The sequence below is a fragment of the Phragmites australis genome, chromosome 5 (assembly GCF_958298935.1).
Source record: "Phragmites australis chromosome 5, lpPhrAust1.1, whole genome shotgun sequence".
NCBI lineage: Eukaryota > Viridiplantae > Streptophyta > Magnoliopsida > Poales > Poaceae > Phragmites > Phragmites australis.
In genome coordinates, this window is record NC_084925.1 from 13,246,085 (window position 1) to 13,269,881 (window position 23,797).

Below are 23,797 nucleotides of genomic sequence, written 5' to 3' on the forward strand. Positions count from 1 at the left end.
AAGCCATTGGCAACGCCGATAGCTACCTCGATCGTACTTGATCTAGATGAAGCTAGCGAGAAGGTGGACCAGCGGGAGTACAGGAGCATGATCGGTTCCCTCCTGTACCTAACGGCGACAAGAACCGACATCCACTTTTTCATCTGCTTGTGTGCTCGCTTCCAAGCTTCACCGAGGACGTCTGACCGCCAAGTAGTGAAACGCATTCTGAGGTATCTCAATTACACTCTCGAGTATGGCCTTTGGTTTTCTGCATCCTCTTCGCTTTCTCTTCGTGGCTTTTTGGATGCAAATTTACTAGTTGTAGGATTGACAGGAAGAGTATCTCTGGTACTTGTTATTTCTTGGCTACTTCTCTTGTATGTTGGTTTTATCGTAAGCATTCTAGCGTTGTGCAGTCTACTGCTGAAGCTGAATATGTAGCTGCTACTAGCTGTTGCTCACAGATTTTGTGGATGGTTGCTACCTTGAGGGATTTTGAGTTAGATTTCAAGAGTGTGTCACTTTTGTGTGACAACACCAGTGCCATAAGTTTAGCCAATAACCCAGTTCAACACTCCAGAACCAAACATATAGATGTAAGATTCCACTTTCTGAGGCATTGTGTGAGGAGGAGTAGCCTTTGTATATACTCTATCTTACTTTTATTGTATTCGCATTGCATAATATTTTTGTAAGATAATCATGTTAGCAAGCTTCACTTATATGTTCTTTGCACTTTCTTGTACTAGTTGTGAATTTGTGCTAAGTGTAGTGGATGTATAACAATTTGTGCAAGCTTAGGCTCTAATTCAAATGTGGTATAAAATATACTGAGCATGCTTATCTTTTCTAAGAATGAACTTTAAATGTGAGCATAATCTCTTGTCACCCTTGAGTGTTTACTTTAGCTTGATCAGTGCTTAAATTTGGGCTGGTTCTGTGAAAAGCTTGCGCTAGGCCGCTTTGTTCAGTTCAGCAGATTGGGGGTCTTTGACCTTTGTCTTTGTCAATGTTTAGCCCATGATTAACTGTTGGGAGAGCATGTGCTCTTTTGTGTCGCAAAAGCACAACTTATTTTGGCTTTGTGAAAAATTGCATATCTTGAATCCTATGTTGAGTTAATAAAATGAATGATCAAGTTTTGAGCTAGAATTGAATCCAATACGGTGACTTAAAGCTTCATGTGGTTTGCCAAAGAAGTGAACCTATAGTTGCTTAAAACTCACTTGAGGATAGTTAAACGATCAAATGAGAAAGTTAACTTATGTTTTTTAATGTGCTAAGAATGTTATTTTTCATATTGTAAAACTAAGGCTTGGATTGATATTTGGGTCTTTGCATAGCCCGTCGGGTTGAACTTGGTTGCCTAGTTTGAACTTGACATAGCACTAGTTTCTCTAATCTTTGCATTGATCATGAAATTGTAGATGCTTTTATGGTGACATCTTTTGGATAATTGAACAATATGATCAGAACTCGCTTCACTCCCAGTACTTGTGACATGAACTCACTTTGAAACTTTGTGCTCCTTTGAGTTATATTGTTTATTCCTCCTAGTGCTTTGACATCTCTAGTCCTTGCAAGTGCTTTGTGACCTATATGTGAAGTTTTGTAGGCATGCATTTCATTTACACATCTTTTGTATAGTCATATATCCTTGATGTTTGCCTTGTCAAAGTGGGAGAAAATATACCCAAAGATATTATGCACAAATATTCAACAAAGAGGGAGAAAATTGCATTTATCTAGAAATGAAAGGAAAAAATGGAATATGTGCAATCATCAAGGAGGAGCATGTGTTTTGGGGGTTTTGAGTTTTTCTTGTTCTTTTTAGGTGTTTTGCTCGTGTTTGCCTCTTTTAGTACTTTTGCAACCTTTCTTATACCAAGTGACATATTTTGTTCTTTCTTGAGTTTTTGGTCATTTGGATGAGCTTATCTTGTTTTAATTTCTTCAAATCAAAATCTTTATGTTTTGAGGATTGTCAATACACTCATCAAGGGGGAGATTGAGAAACTAAGTTGAAATATGCCTTGATTTACTTGTGATGACTGATTGATATTGGTATTTATTTGGTTTGATGATCTTCGGTTTTGCATGACCATTGATGTGATTTAAATTGATTTAGGCTTTCATTTGAGCATATTGATTATGGACTAACTGAAATTGGAGTTGAAGATATGTGTTTGCTTATCTAATGGTGTGCAGGTGATGGATGCAACTTGGCGATCGATGGCGGCATGATCAGGGCCAAGCGAAATGCTTGGTGCTAGATGATCAAGGAGGCCAGGTGGAGTCAATTGATTGTAGCTGAACACGTTGAGGTCAAGCAGAGCATGAAAGGCGAATGGAGACGGTGTGTTGAAAGTCAAGTGAAGGGGATGCCAATGCAAGTGATAAGGCGGGGAGGGATTGGGAGAGGGAGAGAATTGCCATCAGTTAGGATCGCATGGTGAAGTACACACGTCGACATTAAAGCACATGCTTAAGGTGTAAGCAAGGCAGCGAGTCACGCTTTGAGAATCGTGCAGGCAGTTTCGCGGTTTGGTCTCAAAATCGTGGGAGGAATGGAGAAGTACGTGGTATCATCGTGAAGCTTGCATTGAGGCAAAGCTAAGTCGTGAAGGCGTTATGGCCGTCTGATGAATAGAGAAGAAAATGGAAAAAAAATATCTTCGGTGGTAGTTAGGAGTGTACTACAAGAGAGGATATTTTAGAAAAAATCTAGAAAACTTAGGAGTCAAATTTCCTAGATCTATAAATAGAGTAAGACTATGAGAGAGTTTGAACCAGCCACTTGAGCCCCCCTGTGCCACCCATTTGAGAGCTTAGAGTTAGGGTTTTAAATGAGAGAAGGATATGTGCTTAGTATATGTAATAGGTGAGAGTTTTTGGAGATAAATCTTTGTAATCCACTTAAAATAGGGTTGACCTCTTTGAGTAATGAAGTTTATATTTTTGCATATGCTTGAATTCCCCTCCTTCTAGTTTCACTCTATTGGTTGTCTTGCAAGTTTGTAAGTTTTTCGGTTTTCGATTTTGATTTTCGTTTTGGTTTTTGGCATAAAATTTCAGCGCCTTGTAAGTTCATTCTTCTTGTTGCTAGAGGCATAAAATTCACATACACATCTTTATGTGATGGGGTCTTGAATTCATTTGCCTCTAGACAATCAATTTGGAGAGTTTCGTTGCTCGATGTTCATCTTTTCTTTTTTCTTTGCAAGTTGTAATCTTTCGAATGCTAAGACACATAGATTAATCTTAAATGGAACCTTTGGTTCATATATCATCCATGAAATCGTGTTGCCTCAATTTTCTCTTGTTAAAACTTTTTCTCTATTTTTGCTTCCGCTTGAGTTTTGAGGTGCGTTGGGTGATCCAAATAGGAGAAGACCGTCGATTTTGCAAAAAAAAAAAAAATTGAGATACCTATTCACCATCATCTAATCATCAATCTCGTTCCTATAAAATTGAAGCTCGGACATTCTAAGTGTTAAGGAAAAAATCGTGCAACAAAACTGTAGCAAGATAATTTCAAACTCAATCAGATTGAACTGACCCATACCGCTAGCATATCAACTTGAGGCCTCTTTGATCTTAACATGTATGGAGCCAATACAGAAATATTTTCTTCGCTTGAGCTCTTCTCTATGGAGCAATACTGCACCCATAAAAATTATTTTTGACGACAAGCTGGTAGTAGTAAATATTTCCTCATTATCACCATATTTTTCATCAAAAGGAACAACACCAAATTCAAAAAGCATGAGCATTACCAGCAGTAATATTTGAATCATTGCATGACCTTTTAAAAAAAATAGATGAAATAATTTGAGGAGACATGGGCTCATCACCCGCCATATTGATCACAGTTAGTCGTCTAATCTTAATATATAAAAACAATAGGTGGTGTTCAAAGCACCATAATAATCCTAAAATAAAAAAAATATCTGAGGAAAAAGAGAAAAATGCCAAAAGTAGAGATCATATTATAACTATAGAGATTAACTAGAAGTTTTTTCTCTTTACTAGGATACCTATACACGGTCAATCAGATTCAGTAGAACATCTTCTAGGACGAGCGCAGAACACAGATGCATGGGTAGCATAGCTCCAAGGTATTTCTTTTCTACAGCACGTTCACGTTCAGCATAAGGCGTGCCTTTCTCTTTACTAGGTAATGCCTTTCAAAGCTTTATGCTCTACATCTCCTATCACAAATACAGGCTATTTTAGACATAGTAAATTGTTTAAACTTTGAGTACTAAAATATTTTTTAAATATTTGGATAAGAAACATTAAAAATCATGTGTATATTTGTTCTGAAAGGTTTCGTTGTATATTATACTTTTATTAAGTTTTCCAAATATATTTCAATAAAAACTAGTTGTCAAATGACGTATATTTGTGCCCAGAGCATCAGTTGTAGTAATAGGCTAAACATAGAAATAGCTAAGCGTGGATAACAAAAAAGAAATAGAGAATTAAAAAAACAACTGTTTGAAAAAGAGTAACAAAACAGTATTAATGGTTGTGAATTATAACATAATTGTACCACACCTAGTCGTGCAAATGCCCGGGCAATTTCACTAGTTAGTTATAATAATGTTAGTGTTATGTTCAGTTTTATTAACTTTAAATAGTACTCATTTGAAACAAAATTTGAGATTTAATTTTTTTTAATTCAAAGAGAAATTTTCAAAGGTGAGACTCAATTGATTTTTAAATGGCAAAGCTTCTTTATAGTGAGATTTGATTCATGTGAATAATTGGATTCACAAGGAAAAATTTTTATGGTTGCTAGCCCATTATGCTTTTGTTGAAGTTTCCCTTCAATATAGCACCAAAGTCAGGACATTCCACAAGATTGCTAGCCCAGAGAAATCGGAATGCACACCGTGCCAGACCCCTTCATGCCTGTAAGACGTGTGTCGGACTTTTATTTTGGGTTTCGCTATGCCTCATGTATCAGTCTATGGATCAGTAGCTGACACGGATATATTATAACATAATAACATCAAAGCCAGGCATTCCATTACTATATCTATATAGAGAAGTAGTCTTACAAAGGCCTTATACCTGAGATACATTACATCCATGGCCGACAAGCCACAAGATAAAACAAAACAATAGAAGGAAATGATATAGCCCATTGCCTAAAGGCAACTTGGGTGTGGACGTAACTTTTGTTTGGGATGAAAACGGATGGGAAACCCTCTAACCGTTTTCACTATATTTTCTCACCAGGACGAAAACGAAAACAAGAAAACCAGAAACAAAAACAAACATAGGATCACCGGTTATAAGAAAACGAACAAATCTGAACAAAATAGATTGATACCGGACGGAAACTGGTGATTAAAATCGAGAAGAGCAAACCTCAGACCACTCTTTCCATATATCAGATGATCCACTCTTGCATGTCAAGATAGAAGATCTAATGAAGATGGCATATTACTGAAAATCATTATCCCTACCATGCTGGTCTAACATATTATTATCATTTTCGTATACATGCAAAGTACCATCGTGAATAGTTCAAACTACACAAGTGCGCTTGAGAGTTGAAAGATCTCTCGAATTCCTTCTCCATTCTAGTTCAGAGGACTAGAGAAGCAATCTCAAATACCCAGTTGCATCATCTTGAGTAGGTGCATAATCAGGACCCCTACCTTTTTTCTCATCAAACTCTCAACCTCAAAAAAAATCACCCTGCAAACACAATTCGTAGGAAAGCATAAACATCCCAGCGCAAGTAGCACCTCTAACGGAGAAAGGCACGGAATAGAAGGTAAATTGTTTGTTATGAGGAAGGTTATTTATGTTACCTCAATGTACACTGGAGAATGTTATTTTGTCACCCATATATACATATATGTCATAAAAAAAAAAGAGACGATGTTACTTGTTTTTGGTTTCAGCCCATACATATCTCTCTTCTTTTTTTCTCAGCAGGCTGGCCCTGTGCTTTTGCTGCAGCAGGTCGCCTTGCTCTCTTCATGGCCCAGGCCGAGCTGGCCATCTCTGCTGCACCTTTCCCTTTGAGCCAGCCGGTGTGCTCTTGCTACTGCTTCCTCTTCACCGAGTCCAAAAGCTCAGGCCAGCACCCTTTGCTGCCTTCGTCCCAGAGCCAAGCACAGGGCAGCTGCCAGTCTCCATGGTCAAGATGCCTCCTGCTCCATCTCTATCTCCAATCTCCAACAAAATCTTTTAGCGAATCGCACCGAATCCATTCAAAATTACACCCCCATCCTATCTCTATCCAATCCCCCTTGGAATCCTAACCGATTGGAGCATGTTTCCCGTGGATTTGATCTCTAGAAACTGTCTATTTAGAGGGGTGAGGAGGCATGGGTGCAGGGGGCCGGGAGGAGAAGCGGGTGGAGCCCTGCTGTGCTGCCACCTCTGTGCCAAGCCGAAGACCCACCAGCCACTAAGCCGGTGCTGACCGCGACACCCTGCTAGCTGCCCATCGTCTACTTCGTGCGCCCGTGCCAGGCCTGCTGCCACCACGCTGAGATGAAGAAGTGGGGCGGTGTTCCTGCGCCCCTGCCGCGGCCTGACTAGCCGCCAAGATCCCAAGCGCCCCTAACTTCCAAACAGGATGGAAATGGGAAATCCCAAATAAAAATGGGATTTCGTAAAAACGGGAAGAATGAGGTCTCACCCATTTTCGGCCTCATTTCTGGACCTCACCTCCAAGTTTTTGTCCCGTTCCCGTGTAAAACTAGAAAAATAAAATGATTGACAAAAATGGAAAATGGTTGCGAGACAGGACGGGATTTTTCCATCCCGCTTTCATCTCTATCTTTAGTCTTCTATTTGTCATATGCATCCTGAATGAAATCATACTTCGACCCTTCATCCGAAAGCTACAAGGATGAGTATAAAAAGTACTCAACAAGTTCTAACACTACTTCAAGGAGTTTGATAGATATATAAGAGGAGTAAATAAGGATTCTAAGCCATAGGGCTATAGTTTGAACATAAATTCAATTTTATATGCAGGATGAATTAAGGTGTAACACATAATTCAAAGCATTTTGATAAAATCAAGTTGAGCAATAATAAGAGGGTTGTCGATCATAGGGAAAGCTATTTATTTCCTGCGGTTCTCATCTTTTAAGTTGGTTGATATATAGTCCCAATCAATTAATGGCTTCACACAGATATTCTTATAAAATATAGCCAGGTTCGCAAGACTCCACCTTCGGACCCACTAGAGGTTTGCGGGTCGGTTGCGCAAAGAGGAAGAGGAGTAGGGTGGCCTGATTTGGTTAGGGCCGGATGCAAGAAAAGGAGGAGAAAAGAAGTGGGCTTCTGCTGGGTTTGCAAAAGAAAGGGAGAGGGTTTTGAAAAAAAAAATATAGAGTAAAGGAAGATGGGCCGAACTGGACTGGGTTCTGAGAGGAAATGGGTTTCAGCCCGAGGGAGTTTAGGAGTTAGTAATAGATTTATGATTTGATTCAGGATTCCTGATTTGAATTTGGGATTAAAATTCAAATTAACACACATATAAATTTCAAAAAACTCTAAATAAAACCAAAAGCACATGGACAATGTATGCAAGATTTGAATTATGAAATTATATATTTGATGCGAGTTTTAGATACTTAGCTCAATTTAGTTTATATTTGTTTTAGTTTGTCTTTAATTTAATAAGTCCAAACTTGGAGTGAAAGTTGGCTAAAATTTTAAATGCTAAAATACAGGATGTTACAACCTGCATTTCGTTTTTTTGTTTTCTTTTAGAAAATACAGAGGGCATCATGCTTCACAAGCCGCCTGCTACCATTGAATAGTATGTTTATGGGATTCTCAAGTGATGACTTCAGTTTTGTGTGAAGAGCCAAATACCAGTTGTTCCATTGTTTTTTCATCATTACAACTTTCAAGATTGATAGTTTTGAGTCCAAGATTCATTTTCAAGATTATTCTGCAGCTGATAATATTCACTTTCAAGTTTGATGTGCAGCTAATAATCTGTTAAGTGTAGTATGGGGCTTGTTTAGGTCATTTCCTGTGGGGAAGAAATTAAAAAAAAAGAAAAGGTGACTGCAATTGGCATTTCCTGACACAATTAACCTTTAGAGTGTCATTACATGGAAACCGCTCTCTGAATTTGGCATCAGTATTTGAGGAGGTATTTCATGAAATTTACCATCAAAGTAACTCCCCACGTTTAGTCATTACAGATTTGACATAAGACGAGAACAGCAACACTTTAGCAGATTTACCAGTCTCTACAAATGGAGAAGGGAAGAGAAAAGAAAATGCAAACCGGACAACGAGCAGATTCGCCAAGGTCGGTTACCCTTGCATGCAAGATAATAAGTATTGCATATCATTGGCAGCCTGTCAGGACAGACGAAGTATACAACAAACAAAATATTTTGACAACCAAAGGATTAGCACTGTCAAATTTCTGAAATACAACATCAATTCTGAAATACAACAAAAGGATTAGCACTGTCAACTTTCTAAAATATATGTACAAAATCATAATTACAGCATAACGATGACGGCCATGATGGCCATGTAGATTTACATCTACTGCCTCTGCACAGACCTGGATTTAAGATACAAATGGTGAGGCATTATAATCATTCTTCAGCAACTTAAGAGGCAGTGACAAATCAGTTTGCTGAACATTTTTACTGTATAGTATTTACTCGTTGAAAGAAAAAATATGGCATGGTCACAGTATAATATAAGTTTTACAGTTCAAATAACATGCACATGCAGAAGTTTTCACGACAGTAGACATTTTACAAGGTCAGAAGAATGTTGGACAAAGAAACAACTATCGCTAGGAAAGATCAACATGAGGTATAAGGACATCAACAAAATGAGGTGCCAAATCTATTTGTACAGAACATGATTCATCAATACATGTTTACACACAAATAGTACGATTCTGTCATAAAAATTCTTTGAAAGGATAGCTCAAAGGTTAATAAAAACTGGTACCGGCCAGTTACGCTAGTTGAAATTAAATTTGGGTCCTCAAGGTCCATAAATAGAAGCAAGTTGATGAATGAGCCATTCCTTTTGGCGCTGTGGCAAGTGAAAGAGATGTACAGAAACCAAGAAAGAGGATTGAGCAAAGGTGGTTGCCAGATCATTGCGACAGCTGACAGCCAATCTGCTCCACTGACTCAACCCTAGGGATGCAAGTGGGTAACATAATGGGTAGTTTGGGCCAATACTTTAGTTCATGTCTCTCCACATAGCAATTAGGTGGAAGTGCATCTCTAGTTAATTGTGAGTAAGTTTTGGGTCGACCCAATGACCCAAAAAAAAGTGAAACTTGCATCCCTACTCAACCCACACATGGACAAAACAAAGCAGGACAATATGGCAGGATTTTTTACATTTCTTGTACACCACTGTAGGCAGCATCAAAATGTGTGTAGACACTAACTTGCATGACAAGTACAGGTTTCCAATAATTAAATCGGCAATGTTTCCTAGGCAGCAATTACTTTGATTATCCTAGTGTAATCACGTGAAGGCTTAAGAAACACACAAGGAAAAAGTTTACTTCACCCCTTCAAGTATTGAGGTGTCACTACCCGGTTTCATACAGGGAATTAAATTGTCACACCTCAAAAACATTTGAGTGAGTGAAGTAGACTTTTGCCAACACAGATTACTTGTAGCTACCAGCACTCAAGGAGAGAGGGATATGTAGGATATCCATACTAGGCATATAGTTAATCCCAAAGTGCAAAGAGTTGCATACCAATCCCCAAGGCACTTGAAAAAACTCAATGAGAATTATCTGTCATAATTTAGTTGGAGATGGATCTAATGTTTTCCCTTGGTTGGTGTCACAGAGATGAAGTCTGCAGAGAAAACTTCCTGCAATAACAAGTAATCATGCATTCAGTCACCAACCAAGCCAGTTACTTCCCATCATAATTTTGGCTTATTGAAATCATCAAACTTCATTGCCAATAAAAATGATAAACAGCTAATGACAAATCCAACCAGATAAATAGATAATGTTTGAGGCCAAAAATGCAACCACCACAGAAAAAAAAAAAAAGAGAAAAAATGGGATGTTGGTAATTACCATGGAAGTAAGCATAAAAGCACAAGATGAGGTTGGATCATTCAGCATTCCAACGCATACCTCTGAATCTGAAAACGAAGAACAGAAGATACAAATTACATAATGTCATGCCATCTTTGTAAAAATGAATATGAATGTGCCTAAAAGCATCCCTAGCAATTAAAATTGAATCAGGTACAAGCAAAGTAAAATAATTTTGCAAAAAAAAAATGGAATTAAACAACAACAATAACAAATCCTCTAGTCCCAAAAAAGTGAGGTAGGCTAGGCATGAAACCCAAAGAGCCACATGAACCCCCAAAAATAGGAGAAATTAAAAATAGAATAGAAATAGCAATGTAGTACTAGTAATAATAGCAATAGTATGAGAAATTAGATTCCTAGCTTGTGGTTCTGGCACATGAATGGCCAATTTCCATGCACTTCTATCCAACGACAGTCTTCAGATATGTTCCATTCCTTCAAGCCTTTTTTTACTGCTTCCTCCCATGTCAATTTTTGCTGACCCCTGGCTCTCGTATTGTACACGCCTTTAGAACTCTTCTATGCATTGAGGTGCCTCTGGAGGCCTCCATTGGATATGTCCAAACCATCTCATTGTTGGACAAGCTTCTCCTCAGTCGGTGCCATCACTACCCTACTCATATATCGCCATTTCTAATTCAATAGATTCTGTTATAGGCACGAATCCACTGCAGCATCCATATCTCTGCTACACTTAAACTGCTGAATGCGCCGACTTTTGGTAGGGAACAATCTGTGTCATATAACATCGCAGGTCTGATCGCCATCCTAGGGAGGTGTGCACAATAAGCTACAACTGCACTAAAGATTATTGAGTCTTTGCTTGGCTTGAGTCAACAACATGCAGAACTTGAAAATTCTCAGGCTTGGCTCCAAACAACCATTGTGAGATGTGCAAGAATATATCCCAACAAAACATCTACGGCTAGAGCTTGCTTACAAGCTCCTTTGACCAACAAGCACGGTTAGACCCATTAAATAAAACTTCAGTAGAATCTTGATTTTTGTTATTTTTATTTTATTATTTCTGTTTGAGCCCAAGACAACCTGTAAAGAGATCAAGACAACCCAAGCTTGTGAAACAAACAGGATGAGCATTATAAGCTGGCTCCAGGATTTCAAACAAAGAAAACAAAACCAGCTCCAGCTTACTCCAAACCTACAGAGCAAGGCTGTGAGCGTTATAAGCTGGCTCCAGCTTACTCACAGTCAGTGGCATAAGGAAAATCTGCAGATGGACAAAAAGTTAGGTTGGTCCCATCGACGTGTGGCAAAATTCTATCAAAATTTGCTCACATTTTGACAACAAAACAAACTAAGGTCCCAATGTGAAGGAAAACTAGCTAAATTTTTTGAAGCAAACCAAATGCACACCAGATTCAGTCAATGAGAAAACTTTGGCTACCTTTGCCTTCAAGAAAAACTAAAAAGCACCTAAATCTTCAAGCCCAGCCAATCGAATTCAGTTTGTAGAAATCAATGCCGATACAAACATTTATGCAGAGCTCCAAAACTGGTGCTAGCGGCATCTCAGCCAAGTGCAGGATTATAACTTACCGTTTCTTATAAATACCAATATGATTATAATTCTCCGTATAATATTCTCAGTTTGAAAGATTGTGTAACCTTGTTGCGACAGTCGGAGTGAACTCTAGTCTATTACTCATGAGTCAGATTTGAAGTTCCCCACGTGTTTCGGAGGTAGTTTAATTTGAATTTCATCTCGCACCATTCTCTAAAAAGGGACACCACAAATTCAGCACCCAACCCTTAATGGCCTGTTGTACGAGTCATGTGCCCATGTGGTACAGTTAAATCCCTGTGAAACAAAGATTGGAGCTTGGACAGAGTAAACATTAAATAAATGGGTTGTCCTCTCTTCAAATCTCCATGGTAACTCGATATCTATTTATAATTTACACTGCCCATGTACTTCAACAATAAAACGTTTGACCCTGGTCACTTGAGGCCCAACTTAACTGGAGTGGAGCCTCAGAAAATCAGCATCAACATGGTGAGGTATCACTCTTAATGATGGAAGACAAAACTGACTATGCCTACTAATTAGAATAAGCAGATCGCGTAACAACGAATAAACAGCAGGAACAAGACTCACTACCTCAAGCATATTTTCCTCGATAAAGCAATTCAGACCCATGATTGTTGTGTCCGTACCACTGTGCTGAAGGATCCTGAGCTTTCCTTCCTATAGTTCACCATGATGAAAGCATTAGCAATACACAATAACTTTGTTTATTGAACTAATTTTCTACCCACCTTAGTCCCGTAAACAAGGCCACCTCCTGGGGAAGGATGAAAACACGCAACATTGACTTCATCTTCAGCACTAGGAAGCACTCTTATGAGCTCCATATCTGAAACTCTGTACACCTAAAGAAATAGACGAAAAATCAATGAGATTAAACCGTTAGCTTGTATTCCACAAAAGTAGAAACATTAGTAATTGTGGACTACAATAAGCATATTGTTTCGAATTACAAGTATCGGAAGGTAAGTATCATGAAACTGCAAAACCAGCATTGCCAACATCTCAGTAAAATATTTAATTTGAAATGGGTAATTAATCAAATTATGATATGGGATTTGATTGCCACATCTACCTCCAAGATATTATATGCAGGAATCCCATTTTCTCCTTCCATGACTACGTTCCTGACCAAAGACGCATGGCGGCGACCATATGCCAGAAGTATGTGTTCTGATGTAGGTGAGAACTGCAGCAAAAGGGAGACAAACAGGATCAGATTAAATGATGAGAGCTGCAGAGCTATAAGATATTTTTCTTCAGGTGGGTCATAAGTGAATCATAGCCACAGGTTTCGTAGCAAGATAAGAAATTGCTGCACCCGAAGATATGGAATGAGAACATGCATTCTGTCTTTACTGACAAAAAAAATGCACAAGAACACAAACAAATGAAACGAAAACAACCTGAATAGAAGTTAAGCAATGTGCTGCCCTTATCGCCCTGGAAGCAAGAATATCCCCAAATCTGCGAGGCATTCAAAATATGTACACCATTCACAAAGAGTAACCTGGTATAGAACAGACTGTAAAATGATAATCGAGAAAAATTACGTCTCCTCCTCGAGAGAATAAACCCGAAGCTCATAAATAACTCGGTTAGAGGGAAGTGGGTGGCGAGTTGGTGATGATCCAGCCCCTGCAGAATCATATTGCACAGGCAATTGGCTACCACGGTCACCTTCTGTTTGAGGCAGCAAACATGCAACACAGGCTACCAGAAATCGTCCACACGGGGAAAAATGGGCACCCATTTCACTGTAAAATTAATAACTTCTGATTAAGTAATGAAGTCTCAACTCTCCGCTGAAGTGCAACATGCAACAAACGTAAAAGGTACAATTCACATATGAAAAAACAAAAATATAAGATTGAGTACTCTATTTAAAATTATTTTATAGTGTAAACAAACATGGAGCTGATGCTGACTACGATTAGTTATGCACCAGTACAGAAATGACATGAGGTAAAACTAATCAATACTTTTGAACATACAAGAGAGTCACGAATACTAGCAATTAAAAAATAACAGCTTGTGCTATACAAGAAAAAATGGGATTAAGAGGAAACAAAAGCACATTGAAGCACCTGCAAAGAACAGCATGAGAAATTATCAAGCGGCATGCCTCAGGTTCTAAAGGAACACATGGATCCTTGATATCGTGCCGCCATATCCTAAGCTTCACTGTACAAGGTAATTCAGCTCCAGAAGCAAGCATTGAAGCAGTAAATTCTGACCCAACACCCAGTGAGGCAGCATGAAGCTCAGCTTCATCAATTTGAGGACCTAGGAGCAAACTCCCAACCCCAGGTACGGAGCGTGAAGCATTACGTCGATTTGATCCTCTAGAACTGCCAGCAGTAATGGAAATTGATGATGAAGCACCTGGATGTCCAAAGTTATGCATGTGCGGTGATTCCCTAGTCAACTTATTAATCCCTGCAGTACCGCCAAGAGATAGGTCTTCAAGGACATTATTGTTCACAAGTGCAGGGTGCAAACTTGTATGGTTTCGGGCCATTAACCAACCCTGCAGAAAAGGCACCTCCCAGCTATGTGAGTCACCAAAGAGAATATGATTCTGTTGCCCGCTTTCTACATTTCTTAGTAACATTTGAACATCTAATCCACCAGAACTGAACATATTCATTGGCATAGCACGGCGGGCATCAGAACCTGAAGGCCCAGCTGTTGCTGGAATTGGCACAGTATTGCTCAGGGAAGACATTTGCAAATCATCTCTTGCACTAAACCTCTCAAGATTACTAATAGACCTGCTGCCCTGCAGTCTTGAGTTGGGCTGCCCATTATCAGCATGTGTTTCGATTGCATTTGATGCAAGCACAGGAACTGCATCCACTGCATCAGTTGATGCAGATGGTTCTCCAAGACATACATCCATGGGGGTAGCAAACTGGTCATGCTGTTGATTTTCAGCATCTGATGTGGCATTTTGAACTAATGATGATGATATCCGCTCCATAGTGGTTGAATTACTGTCATTGCTAAGCAGATGTAAAATTCCATCATCCCTGAGGTATGCAGGCAACAGTAAGCAAGGTGACGCCATATTAGACTCAACGTGTGGACAGTATCTAGAATTAACATTTGCAAGAAATAGAGCCGAAGGATAATTTGAATAGCCAGATGATGTTGCAAGAGTCAGCGCTGAGTCCGCAGAATCAAGATTATTAACCTGAAATTGAAGCTATGTGTGAGTTCGTACAGCAAACATGAAACATTGAAGGGAAAGCACAGGTGCAGACCTCCAGGTATTCTATATTTCTACCTCTGCTGTTAGAAGATATGGAGCACCATGCGGGTGAAAATGCACAGCTCTCAACGAACGGCGGGTTTTTAGTATAATGGCTGGGGCAGAAGCCTCATTTCTCTTATTGTAGCTCCAGATGTACAACTGACACATAAATAAATTGATTAGAGCTTAGTATATGTTGTGTTAACAACTGTTTATAAAACAAGTACAGGAAAGCATTTTTTTTTCTTTTGTTTTTCGAGTTCAACACTTCGGATCTCACTTTGTGACCTGATGCAACTGCCAGAATCTCACCCCTTGCATGAAATGCAATGGACGCAATTGGCCGATCTGCCAAAGGAACATTGAAAAGAAGTTACAGTGTTGTTTCAAAATTGCCTTCAAATAGAACGTAAGGAGTCTCTGAGAGAGATTACGGAAGTCTTGTGATCCAATAGAGTCTGAGGTATTAGCATCCCATAGACGAACTTCATGATCCAAACTTCCACTAGCCAGGATATCAGAATGTAATGGATGGTACCTGACCTGCAATACATCAGCAGCTTAAATATATGATGTAATATTAGGTGGTGCTAAACAAAGCTGGCAAAAGATTATTTCGTATCTTCTTGTAAAAAAAATCTAAAAAATGCTGTCAACTAGCAAGATTGTCACCAAGTAACAACCATATGAGACATACATGAGAAATTGGTGTTCTAGCCAGATTATTGAAAACCCAAGAATCACATTATTATTGGGGTTTGTTCTTTGCAAAAGCTTGAAGCACAGGATGCAATCTAAATACACTAGAAAATGATGCCAGTTTGATAGACATACCACCCAAGGAGTGCGTCGATGTCCACTCAAAACCTTCAAACATTTCCCAGTATGGCAGTCAATTATTTTCACAGTATGGTCACCACTGAGAAAACGGATGGAGTTAGTGCGCGTCTTTCAGTTAAGTCCATATATTCAGTGAGTCAATAAGCTTACTGTGTGGACGCAAGTGTTTTTCCATCTGGACTAAAAGCAGCTGCAATAGTTGACCTAGGAGGCGGTAAAAGAGGGCAATACTTGGCCAACCAATGATGCAGGGACTGTGATTCTGCCCTGTACACAGTAAGGTTTAAAAGGCTCAGCCAATGAAATGGCAGATGCGAACTAACTAAAATATGTGGCTCAAATATCAATAGTCAATATATGATGAATTGTTCTTAAATATCATTGTGATGTAACAAAAGCTTCCTTACCAAGAAAAGATACCATGTTTAGCATCTGTATCTGCGAATCTTAACTCAATTAAACCAGGATAACATTTTGGAGGATTACTCCAAATCCTTCTAGCTTGGTGTTTTGTTCGAGGGGAGAGCTCTCGTTGAGTTAATAGATGAAAGATGTTCCTGATGATAATGAAAAATGGCAGAGGTTAATTTTAATAAATAAACAAATTAGCAACAATACAACTACCAATATTAATTAGTAATTATTTTAATAATATTCTGGAGATGGTCTGTACTCCTTAAGTTTATGCTAGTGCTACCATAACGGATTGAGGTGCTATGACCGCATGCTCACCACTCTGGCAGATATACCATAAGGGCCTAATGCTTCAAACCATGGCATTAGCACCACTGAGACTAATATCATAGGGTATATTCTTAACACTCAACTTAGTAAATTTCCAAAAGAATACATGTCCAGAACAGCTGGGTCTAATGACAAAAGCAATTTTGTTAGTCTCAAGGTGCTAACACCATGCTCTCCTTTGACATACAAGATGCATGATGCCTTAGAAGTTGTTATGTAAAAGCTAGTGCCACAGGCCATCACGTTAGCTCCAGAATTACAGAGACCAATTCCAGTGGCATTGGCCCTTTTTGGCAGCAGTTATTCTGTCACAGCAAGACTCCAAGGGCAGCCTAAATCCAGGGTGTACGGGGTTAGCTTTCAAGTCCATTTCCTGGAATAAATACACAGTGGCATATATCTAAAAAATAAACAAAATTCTTTGCCATAAAAAATGCATCATTCTAGAAAAATGAAAATTAGACTTTGAAGTGACAATCAAATTCAACAAAAAAAGGTTAGTTGCTGCCAATATGTTAACTCAAAATGGGGCATGCACATCATCCCTCCTTTCTCATATCAAGTACTGCACATTCATGCAACTATGATGCAAAATACGCAATGAAAAAGAAGTTATAGAATTTATTTTAGGTACTGAGAAAATGCTACCATCAACAGAAGTACAGAACTCTACTAACTAGTAGTGTTTGAAATAGCAGGATATAGCATTTTAGCGTCCCCGGAGGCCCGCACACTATGCTGTACGCAAAATATCCAATATTACAACTAAAGCTACTGTAGCACAGCAGCCCAGTACTGCCATATTTTAAAAGGTGGATGACTAGCACTGCAAGGAGGCGTACTGGGGCTACGTTCCAACCCATAGTCACCGGAATCGGGGTCGATGGCGCGTTCCACATCCCCGGGATATCATCCCAAATCAAGGGTCCGGGTCAAACAGGGTCGATGTCCTCTTTCTACCTGGGTCACCGCTCCACTGCAACAGGGACATACCATGGATCGAATGGGCTGTATTGAGAAACGGGGGAGAGGAGGGGAGGGGAAGATGATAGAGGTTGGCGCTGCTGAGATGTGAGGCAACCAGCATCGAATGGGACTACTGCCACCGGCGGACAAGACCACGCGACTTGGGGAGCAGCAGCAGCCAACGCAGAATTAAGCCATCTCCAATGAAATTGAGAGCATGAGAGAGAAGAGGAGGCCATGGGCAATCGATTTTACTACTGCCTGGTAGGGGGTGTTGGCTGTCTGTGATTGATTTGTGGCCGGTGGCGCTGGTTTGCCTGAGCAGAGAGAGAAAGCGAGCAGCAGACAGGAAGGGGAGACAGTTAGGGTTACGTTAGGACTTAGGTGGGTGGTACCGACTAGATGGTCCAGGACTTAGGTGGGTGGTGGACTGGATGGGCCAGCATGTGACAGCCCAATTTACCTTTTTTTTCTTTTTTTTCTTTTGTTACTTTGTATTGATCTTCTCTAACAACTTGCACGGGCATATCATATGTCATCAACCCGGATTGATTGGGGTCACTCGTTCCAAACTACTACCTTCGACCCACGTTTTTAGACACCTAGGACCCGCATCCCTCAACCTCGACCCGCGATCCGGTCGACCTAGATTTCTGGTGACGATGTTCCAACCTCTCGCCTTGCGTCTATTCACTGAATCACCACCTAGCACACCTCATTGGCTATCAGTACCTAGGCACCACCTGCCTAGCACCTAGAGCTTAGAACATTGGGAATAGTGGAATAGTGATGTCTATGCCCCATAGAGTACTTTTTGTCTTGTTTAATGTATTTACCTCGACATGTTCAAGTTTTTGGTCAACTAAAATAATATTTTAACACAAAGAATTGGAAATTATTGATTCACTTGCATATAAGCAGGTCAGGATTTTAAAATATGTTAAAATTTTCAAAAAATTTATCTGTCCAGGACCTAAATCTATTAAAAAGCTGAAAATTATGAGCTAAAATTTAGGGAAATGTTTAATATTGCAAGTAAATTTTAAAATTCAGAAGAATAAATTCCAATTTTTGAGCCCTCAAACTGTTTTCATCCACGAAAATGAAATTTCATTATTATAAAGGTTTGACATTCAAAATCAATTTAGTTTCAGCTAAGGGTTTTGACTTCTGAAATTATAGTTTTGAAATGTAGTATTCGAATTTTGAATCTGATATTATTTAAAATTGAAAAGTAAAATTAGATATAGCAAACAACAACAATAAAGCCTTTGTCCCAAGCAAGTTGGGGTCGTAGGCTAGAAATGAAACCCACAAGATCAATTAAAAAGATGATGAGAAAACAACAACAACAACAACAATAATAATAACAATAAAGGTACTAGTAATAGTAAAAAATAACAAAAGTAATAACGGTACAAAGAGACTGATGCATAAGTTATGGTTCTGGCACGTGGATTGCTAACTTCCATGCGTTTCTATCCATGGATAGTTCTTTAGGGATAAGTCTCTCATTACAAACTCCTCCCATGTTAGGTTTGATTGACCCCTGCCTCTCTTCACATTATCAACGCACCTTAAATAAATATAACCAACATTTGCAAATAAACTGCGATGTACGATAGCCTCTATGAAAGCTAATTAGTGTTTCTTTGCCACATTACTGCGACAACGCAATAATCTCAATTTAAAACAAAGCTAATTAGTCTCTTAAATTCTTGTAAGTTGTACCTACTTATCTATCTGAAAATGAAAGTAAACAATGGTGGGATGAAGTATTTATATAATCATTTACCTTTGCCTTGATCTTCTTGGTGATGGGATTTGGTGTGTAGAAACTGAACCAGAAGGTGGTGTTGCTGTAGAAGTATGCTTCGAGCGTTCTAACCAATTTTCAGCCATTTCAGGACTTTAGTATATCCACCTAAAAATAATTTGACCAACCAAAAATAATGACATCTGTGATCAGCAAATCTTTTTTTTTCCTGAGACTATATGATGATAAAAGGTTAAATGAACAACAACAGGAGTTTCCATAAAACAGCAATTCATTTTTACAGAAGCCTAACTCAAATAATGGAAAATCCAGGACATGGAGTAGTGTGGTTCCGTAAATTTCCAATACAGTAATAGTGACAGATTCCTTTCAGACCTACCCTTATGCTACAATCAATTTTCCGCGGTAAACTAGCTATGAAGTAAAGCTGGCACTGCATATTAGAACATCATATGACATCAAGTGCATAAGTTAACCTCCACAAGATTTTGCCCTTTTAGTATATTACCAAGTTGCAGTGCAAAGCATCCAGCAGCGTGCAGATTATCTTAGCTTCCTCCTTTAGAATATACCCCAGATGCATGTGGTCAACCTTCCTATCATCGTATTTATAGGTCTCCAAATATATCATGGCATATCTGACCTCCAAGTTTATTTCCCATTGGACATTTGTGTTCCAACGAATACGTGAAATTGGCAACATATTCAATAACACATTTAATCTCTAACCGTACAATTGTGTGACAGAAGGCACATGATGATTGGAACATCGCAGACAGAAAACATCCAAACCATTTCTTTTTGGACATGTAAAATTAATTGATACATAAAGATGCAGCACTAGTATGTCCCAATAAGACCTAGATCAGGTATTCACTCCTAACAAAAAAGTATGTAAATCAGGCATCAGATAAGTAGCGCAGCCACAAATCGTCATGACCGAATGGACTCATATCTAAGCAGCAAATGAACGGTAATTGATACGGAAAATGCCACGACAACCACGACGATAAAGGAAAGAAACTAAGGACGGTTGAATGAATCGCGGCGTGCCAAATTGGGGAAGAATACGCAAGTAACAGGACAACAAGACCGCGCCCTGACATTTCCATGAATCAATAGGCCCAAAACCTACTAGATGCATCAGAAACAACAATCCCAAACAACGTATCCAGCCAGCTCCACAAGAACCAATCATTGGTCCAACCTCAGCTTGCGGCGGATGCACCTAGGTTCCCAGGGTCACGCATCTGGCAAGGACTCTATCGATGGCAGGCGCAGACTTAACGTGGGGCAGCTGAACACCCACAAAAAAGGGAAATTTCACCGAAATTAGTACACCACACCGCGAAAGCTCGGGCTTTGCTTACCGACAAAAGAAGAAACCAGCGCGGGTCCGGATGGTGGATCTCCGCTCCCCAGAGAGAGAGAGAGAGGGGAGGGGGGGGGGGTGAGGACGACGACGAGTAGCACGCCTGCTGGTGACGGTGCAGCTGCGGCGGGAGGAAGGATGGCTGGATCTGGATCAGGGCGTGTTCTGCGCGGGCCGGAGGGAGGCGGAGAACCGGCACAAGGAGATTGGGAAATGGATACGGTGGTGGTCTGTCGAGTCTAAACTCGGGCTCCAGGCGACTCTGGGTCTCTCGCCACTAGGGCAAATCGGGAATGCCGTCCAAAACAAGAGACACGTCTGACAGGAATAACACGAATTGAACTGTTTTCACTTGGAAGTGACAAAAATTTTCTGTAAAATTAATGTGAAGTGACAAGAGATACCACAATATTCTCTAGTTGCTTGGGCCCATTCACTGTCGAATAAAGAATGCTTACATATATTGTTTGGTCGCTTGAAAAAGACGTCACCGGCTGGAGCAGGTTTACAAAACCATTAATTCGGTTATTATTGTATTTTGAATTTGATCGGTTTTTGAATTTAAATTTAAAAATTCAAAAAAATCATAAAATTTTTAAAAATATTAGAGACAATTCTAAGATCTTATGTGAAAAAAATTCAAAAATAATATCGTTTGCATCATATTTCATAAAGACGAAGTTTAAAAAAATTATTGAAATGGTCGTATGAATAGGATGATTTGGTCCATCACATTAAGAAAAAGTTTAACATTCAAACACATTTTTTTTATGGCGTATTTTAAGAAAATCTTTAAAATTGGTTTTCACGTCATTTAGAGTTTTATTAATTTATCCATAATTTTTATAAAGTTCACGAGTATACAGTGAACATGTTAAGAAATAACACTGCAATTAACTTTTTCATATCTACCATTATTTTTCTTACATAAAGCATAGTATAAATAAACTAATAAAAGTCGTTTCACTAATTTTGGAAGTGTAATGGGTTATTTATGAATTAATCTAAACACATTTACATAATCATGCATGTTATAATAACTATTTCATGAGTTTTTGTATTTTTAAAAGACATAAGATCATGTAAGAAGGCTAATAAAATTGGTTTCATGATTTTTAAATTATCAAAGAATTAACTATGCATTTAACTAGGTTTAGCAAATACATTTTCTCATAGAAAATATTCAACTTTTTTATGAGTATAAATATTTTTATCATGTAGATCATGCTACAAGAAAACCAACAAAAATTATTTTATTTGATTTGAAGCTCAGTTAAATTAGTTATTGATTTTACAAGATTAAGCTATTTTTTTGTTTTTTTTTTAACTTCACTTAAATTCGAGAAATGCGTTTGGTAAGTCGGAATTCAATCAGTTTCGACTAATTCGTTCAAAATATGAAAAATGCGGAAAATTTGGCGTTTTTGTATAATTTGATCAGTTTTTGGTTGAATTTGAGCGGTTACCAAATATCGATTTGTCCGGATTTTGCCCTCCGATTTACAAATTTGATCAAATGAATTTAGTTAAATTCTCATCGAATTTTGAGCAATTTTTTCACATTTCACGAATTTAGAAAACTTGCTGAGACGGTTTTGAACCCTCAAACGATTTTGTTAACCCTAGGCTGGAGTGCTGATCAGACAAATATTCAATTTGGTCAACCAATCGTCTAATTATAGTTTGAAGTGAACTCACAGCGATAAAATATGCACAAACCTTAACGACGAATATGCATCAGAATTGGAAGAAGCCTCCGCATTTCAGCAACCTCACAGAGTTCATTCTTTTTTATGGTGCGATGCAACTTGTGCGCCAACAAGTGGTAGTTTGCATAACATGCGGGAGAGATATCCACTTACAATTTTTATGGCGCCCATAGTGAAACAACGGTGCATGCTCTCACTGTATGCTCATCAAGTTGTGTTCAACATAATTGGGTTTTCTTCGGATAGATTATTACTGTCGATTTTTAATTGAATCGGCAGTGATATTTGTTTATCACTATCGGTTTCTGCCAGATAGGTTATTAATGTCGATTTCTTTTAAGAATTGGCAGTGAAAATGTGACACAGATGACTTTTTTTTAAGTAGTGATATGATATCTAGGACAACTTAGGATTTTCATAGAGAAACTCTCGAGACCGTCTGTGAAATTATCAGATGACACAGTTGAAAGAGTGGTGGTCTACGAGACCTATAACCAGTTTGAGGGCTCGCTAGGGGTCGACGTCTGTCGGTGTATCAGGAACCAGGGGTCCATAAATCCCGAGGCCAGGTCAGCCATCCGCTACATGGCGCCATCCCGCGAGGTCTCTCCTGTAGGATGAAAAAAGATCAAGTCCCAGGAGAAGGTGCTCGGGGCCACAGTCAGTGGTCCCCGAGCACCCCAGTTCCCAGATGATCCACGGAATCTAAGTACCGGGGAGAAAGTGCTCGGGGAGGTGTCCGCTCACCCCCGAGCACCCTAGTCCCCCGACAATCAAAAGAGCCAAGTTCCGGGAGAGAGTGCTCGGGGCTGCACGTGGCAGCCCCCGAGCACTCGGTTCCCCGAAGGTTCGTGCAAGAGTGTTCGGGAGAGAGTGCTCGGGGAGGTGAACAGTACCCCCGGGCACTCGGTACCCCGAGGACAAGGATAGGCATTCTCGGGAGAGAGTGCTCGGGGACGAACAGTACCCCCGAGCACTCGGTGCCTCGACGACCCAGAAAGGCCCCCGAGGGGCCCACCGATGAGGTGCCCACCAGTCAGAGGTCCGAGGCCGCATTTAATGAGCGTGCGTGGCCTGACACCTCCAACTGCTCCCGCCGCAGCGTCAGTTCCTGCCATGTTTTGGCAGAGAGGCGTGGGGTTATTAATTGCACGGGTCCCGTCCCGTGTCATCCGGCTTGTCTTGGGATAACATCATGAGGATCAAGGCGTTCCGTCTGCCGCACTGCTGTGGCAGAGGAACAAGACAGGGTGGGCACGTCGGGTTGCTCTGCGGCTGCCCGGTGGGCCCTCTCCACGGCGCCCGTTGCCAGGGCGTTTATGGTGACAGGTGACCGGGCGTGCGGCGCATTTTTCACCCCCGGTCACTTTCACCCAGAAGAAATGATGACGCCTTTTCCAGTCATGGCGTCTTGGAACTTATGCCCCCTCCTTCCCGTTCGGGGCATGTCTCGACCGGTGGGTACTTAAAATAGCCGGCAACTCAGAAGCAAGACAAACTCTC

General features: G+C 39.7%; 1 protein-coding gene across 1 annotated transcript; it reads right to left on the minus strand.

Annotated features, from left to right (window-relative positions):
• Positions 1–8,278: 8,278 nt before the first annotated feature.
• Positions 8,279–20,837, minus strand: LOC133918807 (uncharacterized). The gene is made up of 17 exons (XM_062362878.1): positions 20,584–20,837; positions 19,232–19,360; positions 16,134–16,283; positions 15,877–15,993; positions 15,721–15,805; positions 15,321–15,429; positions 15,167–15,234; positions 14,920–15,045; positions 13,718–14,826; positions 13,184–13,387; positions 13,037–13,097; positions 12,706–12,819; positions 12,362–12,475; positions 12,204–12,290; positions 10,061–10,128; positions 9,728–9,846; positions 8,279–8,551 (listed from the first exon to the last, which is right to left on the minus strand). The coding sequence occupies exons 2-15, from the start codon at positions 19,336–19,338 to the stop codon at positions 10,102–10,104; spliced, it is 2,478 nt and encodes an 825-aa protein (XP_062218862.1). The 5' UTR covers positions 19,339–19,360; positions 20,584–20,837; the 3' UTR covers positions 8,279–8,551; positions 9,728–9,846; positions 10,061–10,101.
• Between the last annotated feature and the right edge of the window lie 2,960 nt (positions 20,838–23,797).

Excerpts from the sequence above, each read along its gene's own strand:
- LOC133918807 (XM_062362878.1), bottom strand. The coding sequence starts at position 19,338 with ATGGCTGAAAATTGGTTAGAACGCTCGAAGCATACTTCTACAGCAACA. Across the intron at positions 16,284-19,231 it reads CCAAGAAGATCAAGGCAAAG|GAACATCTTTCATCTATTAA; the intron begins GTAAATGATTAT and ends CATTATCATCAG. Across the intron at positions 15,806-15,876 it reads AAAACACTTGCGTCCACACA|TGGTGACCATACTGTGAAAA; the intron begins GTAAGCTTATTG and ends CCGTTTTCTCAG.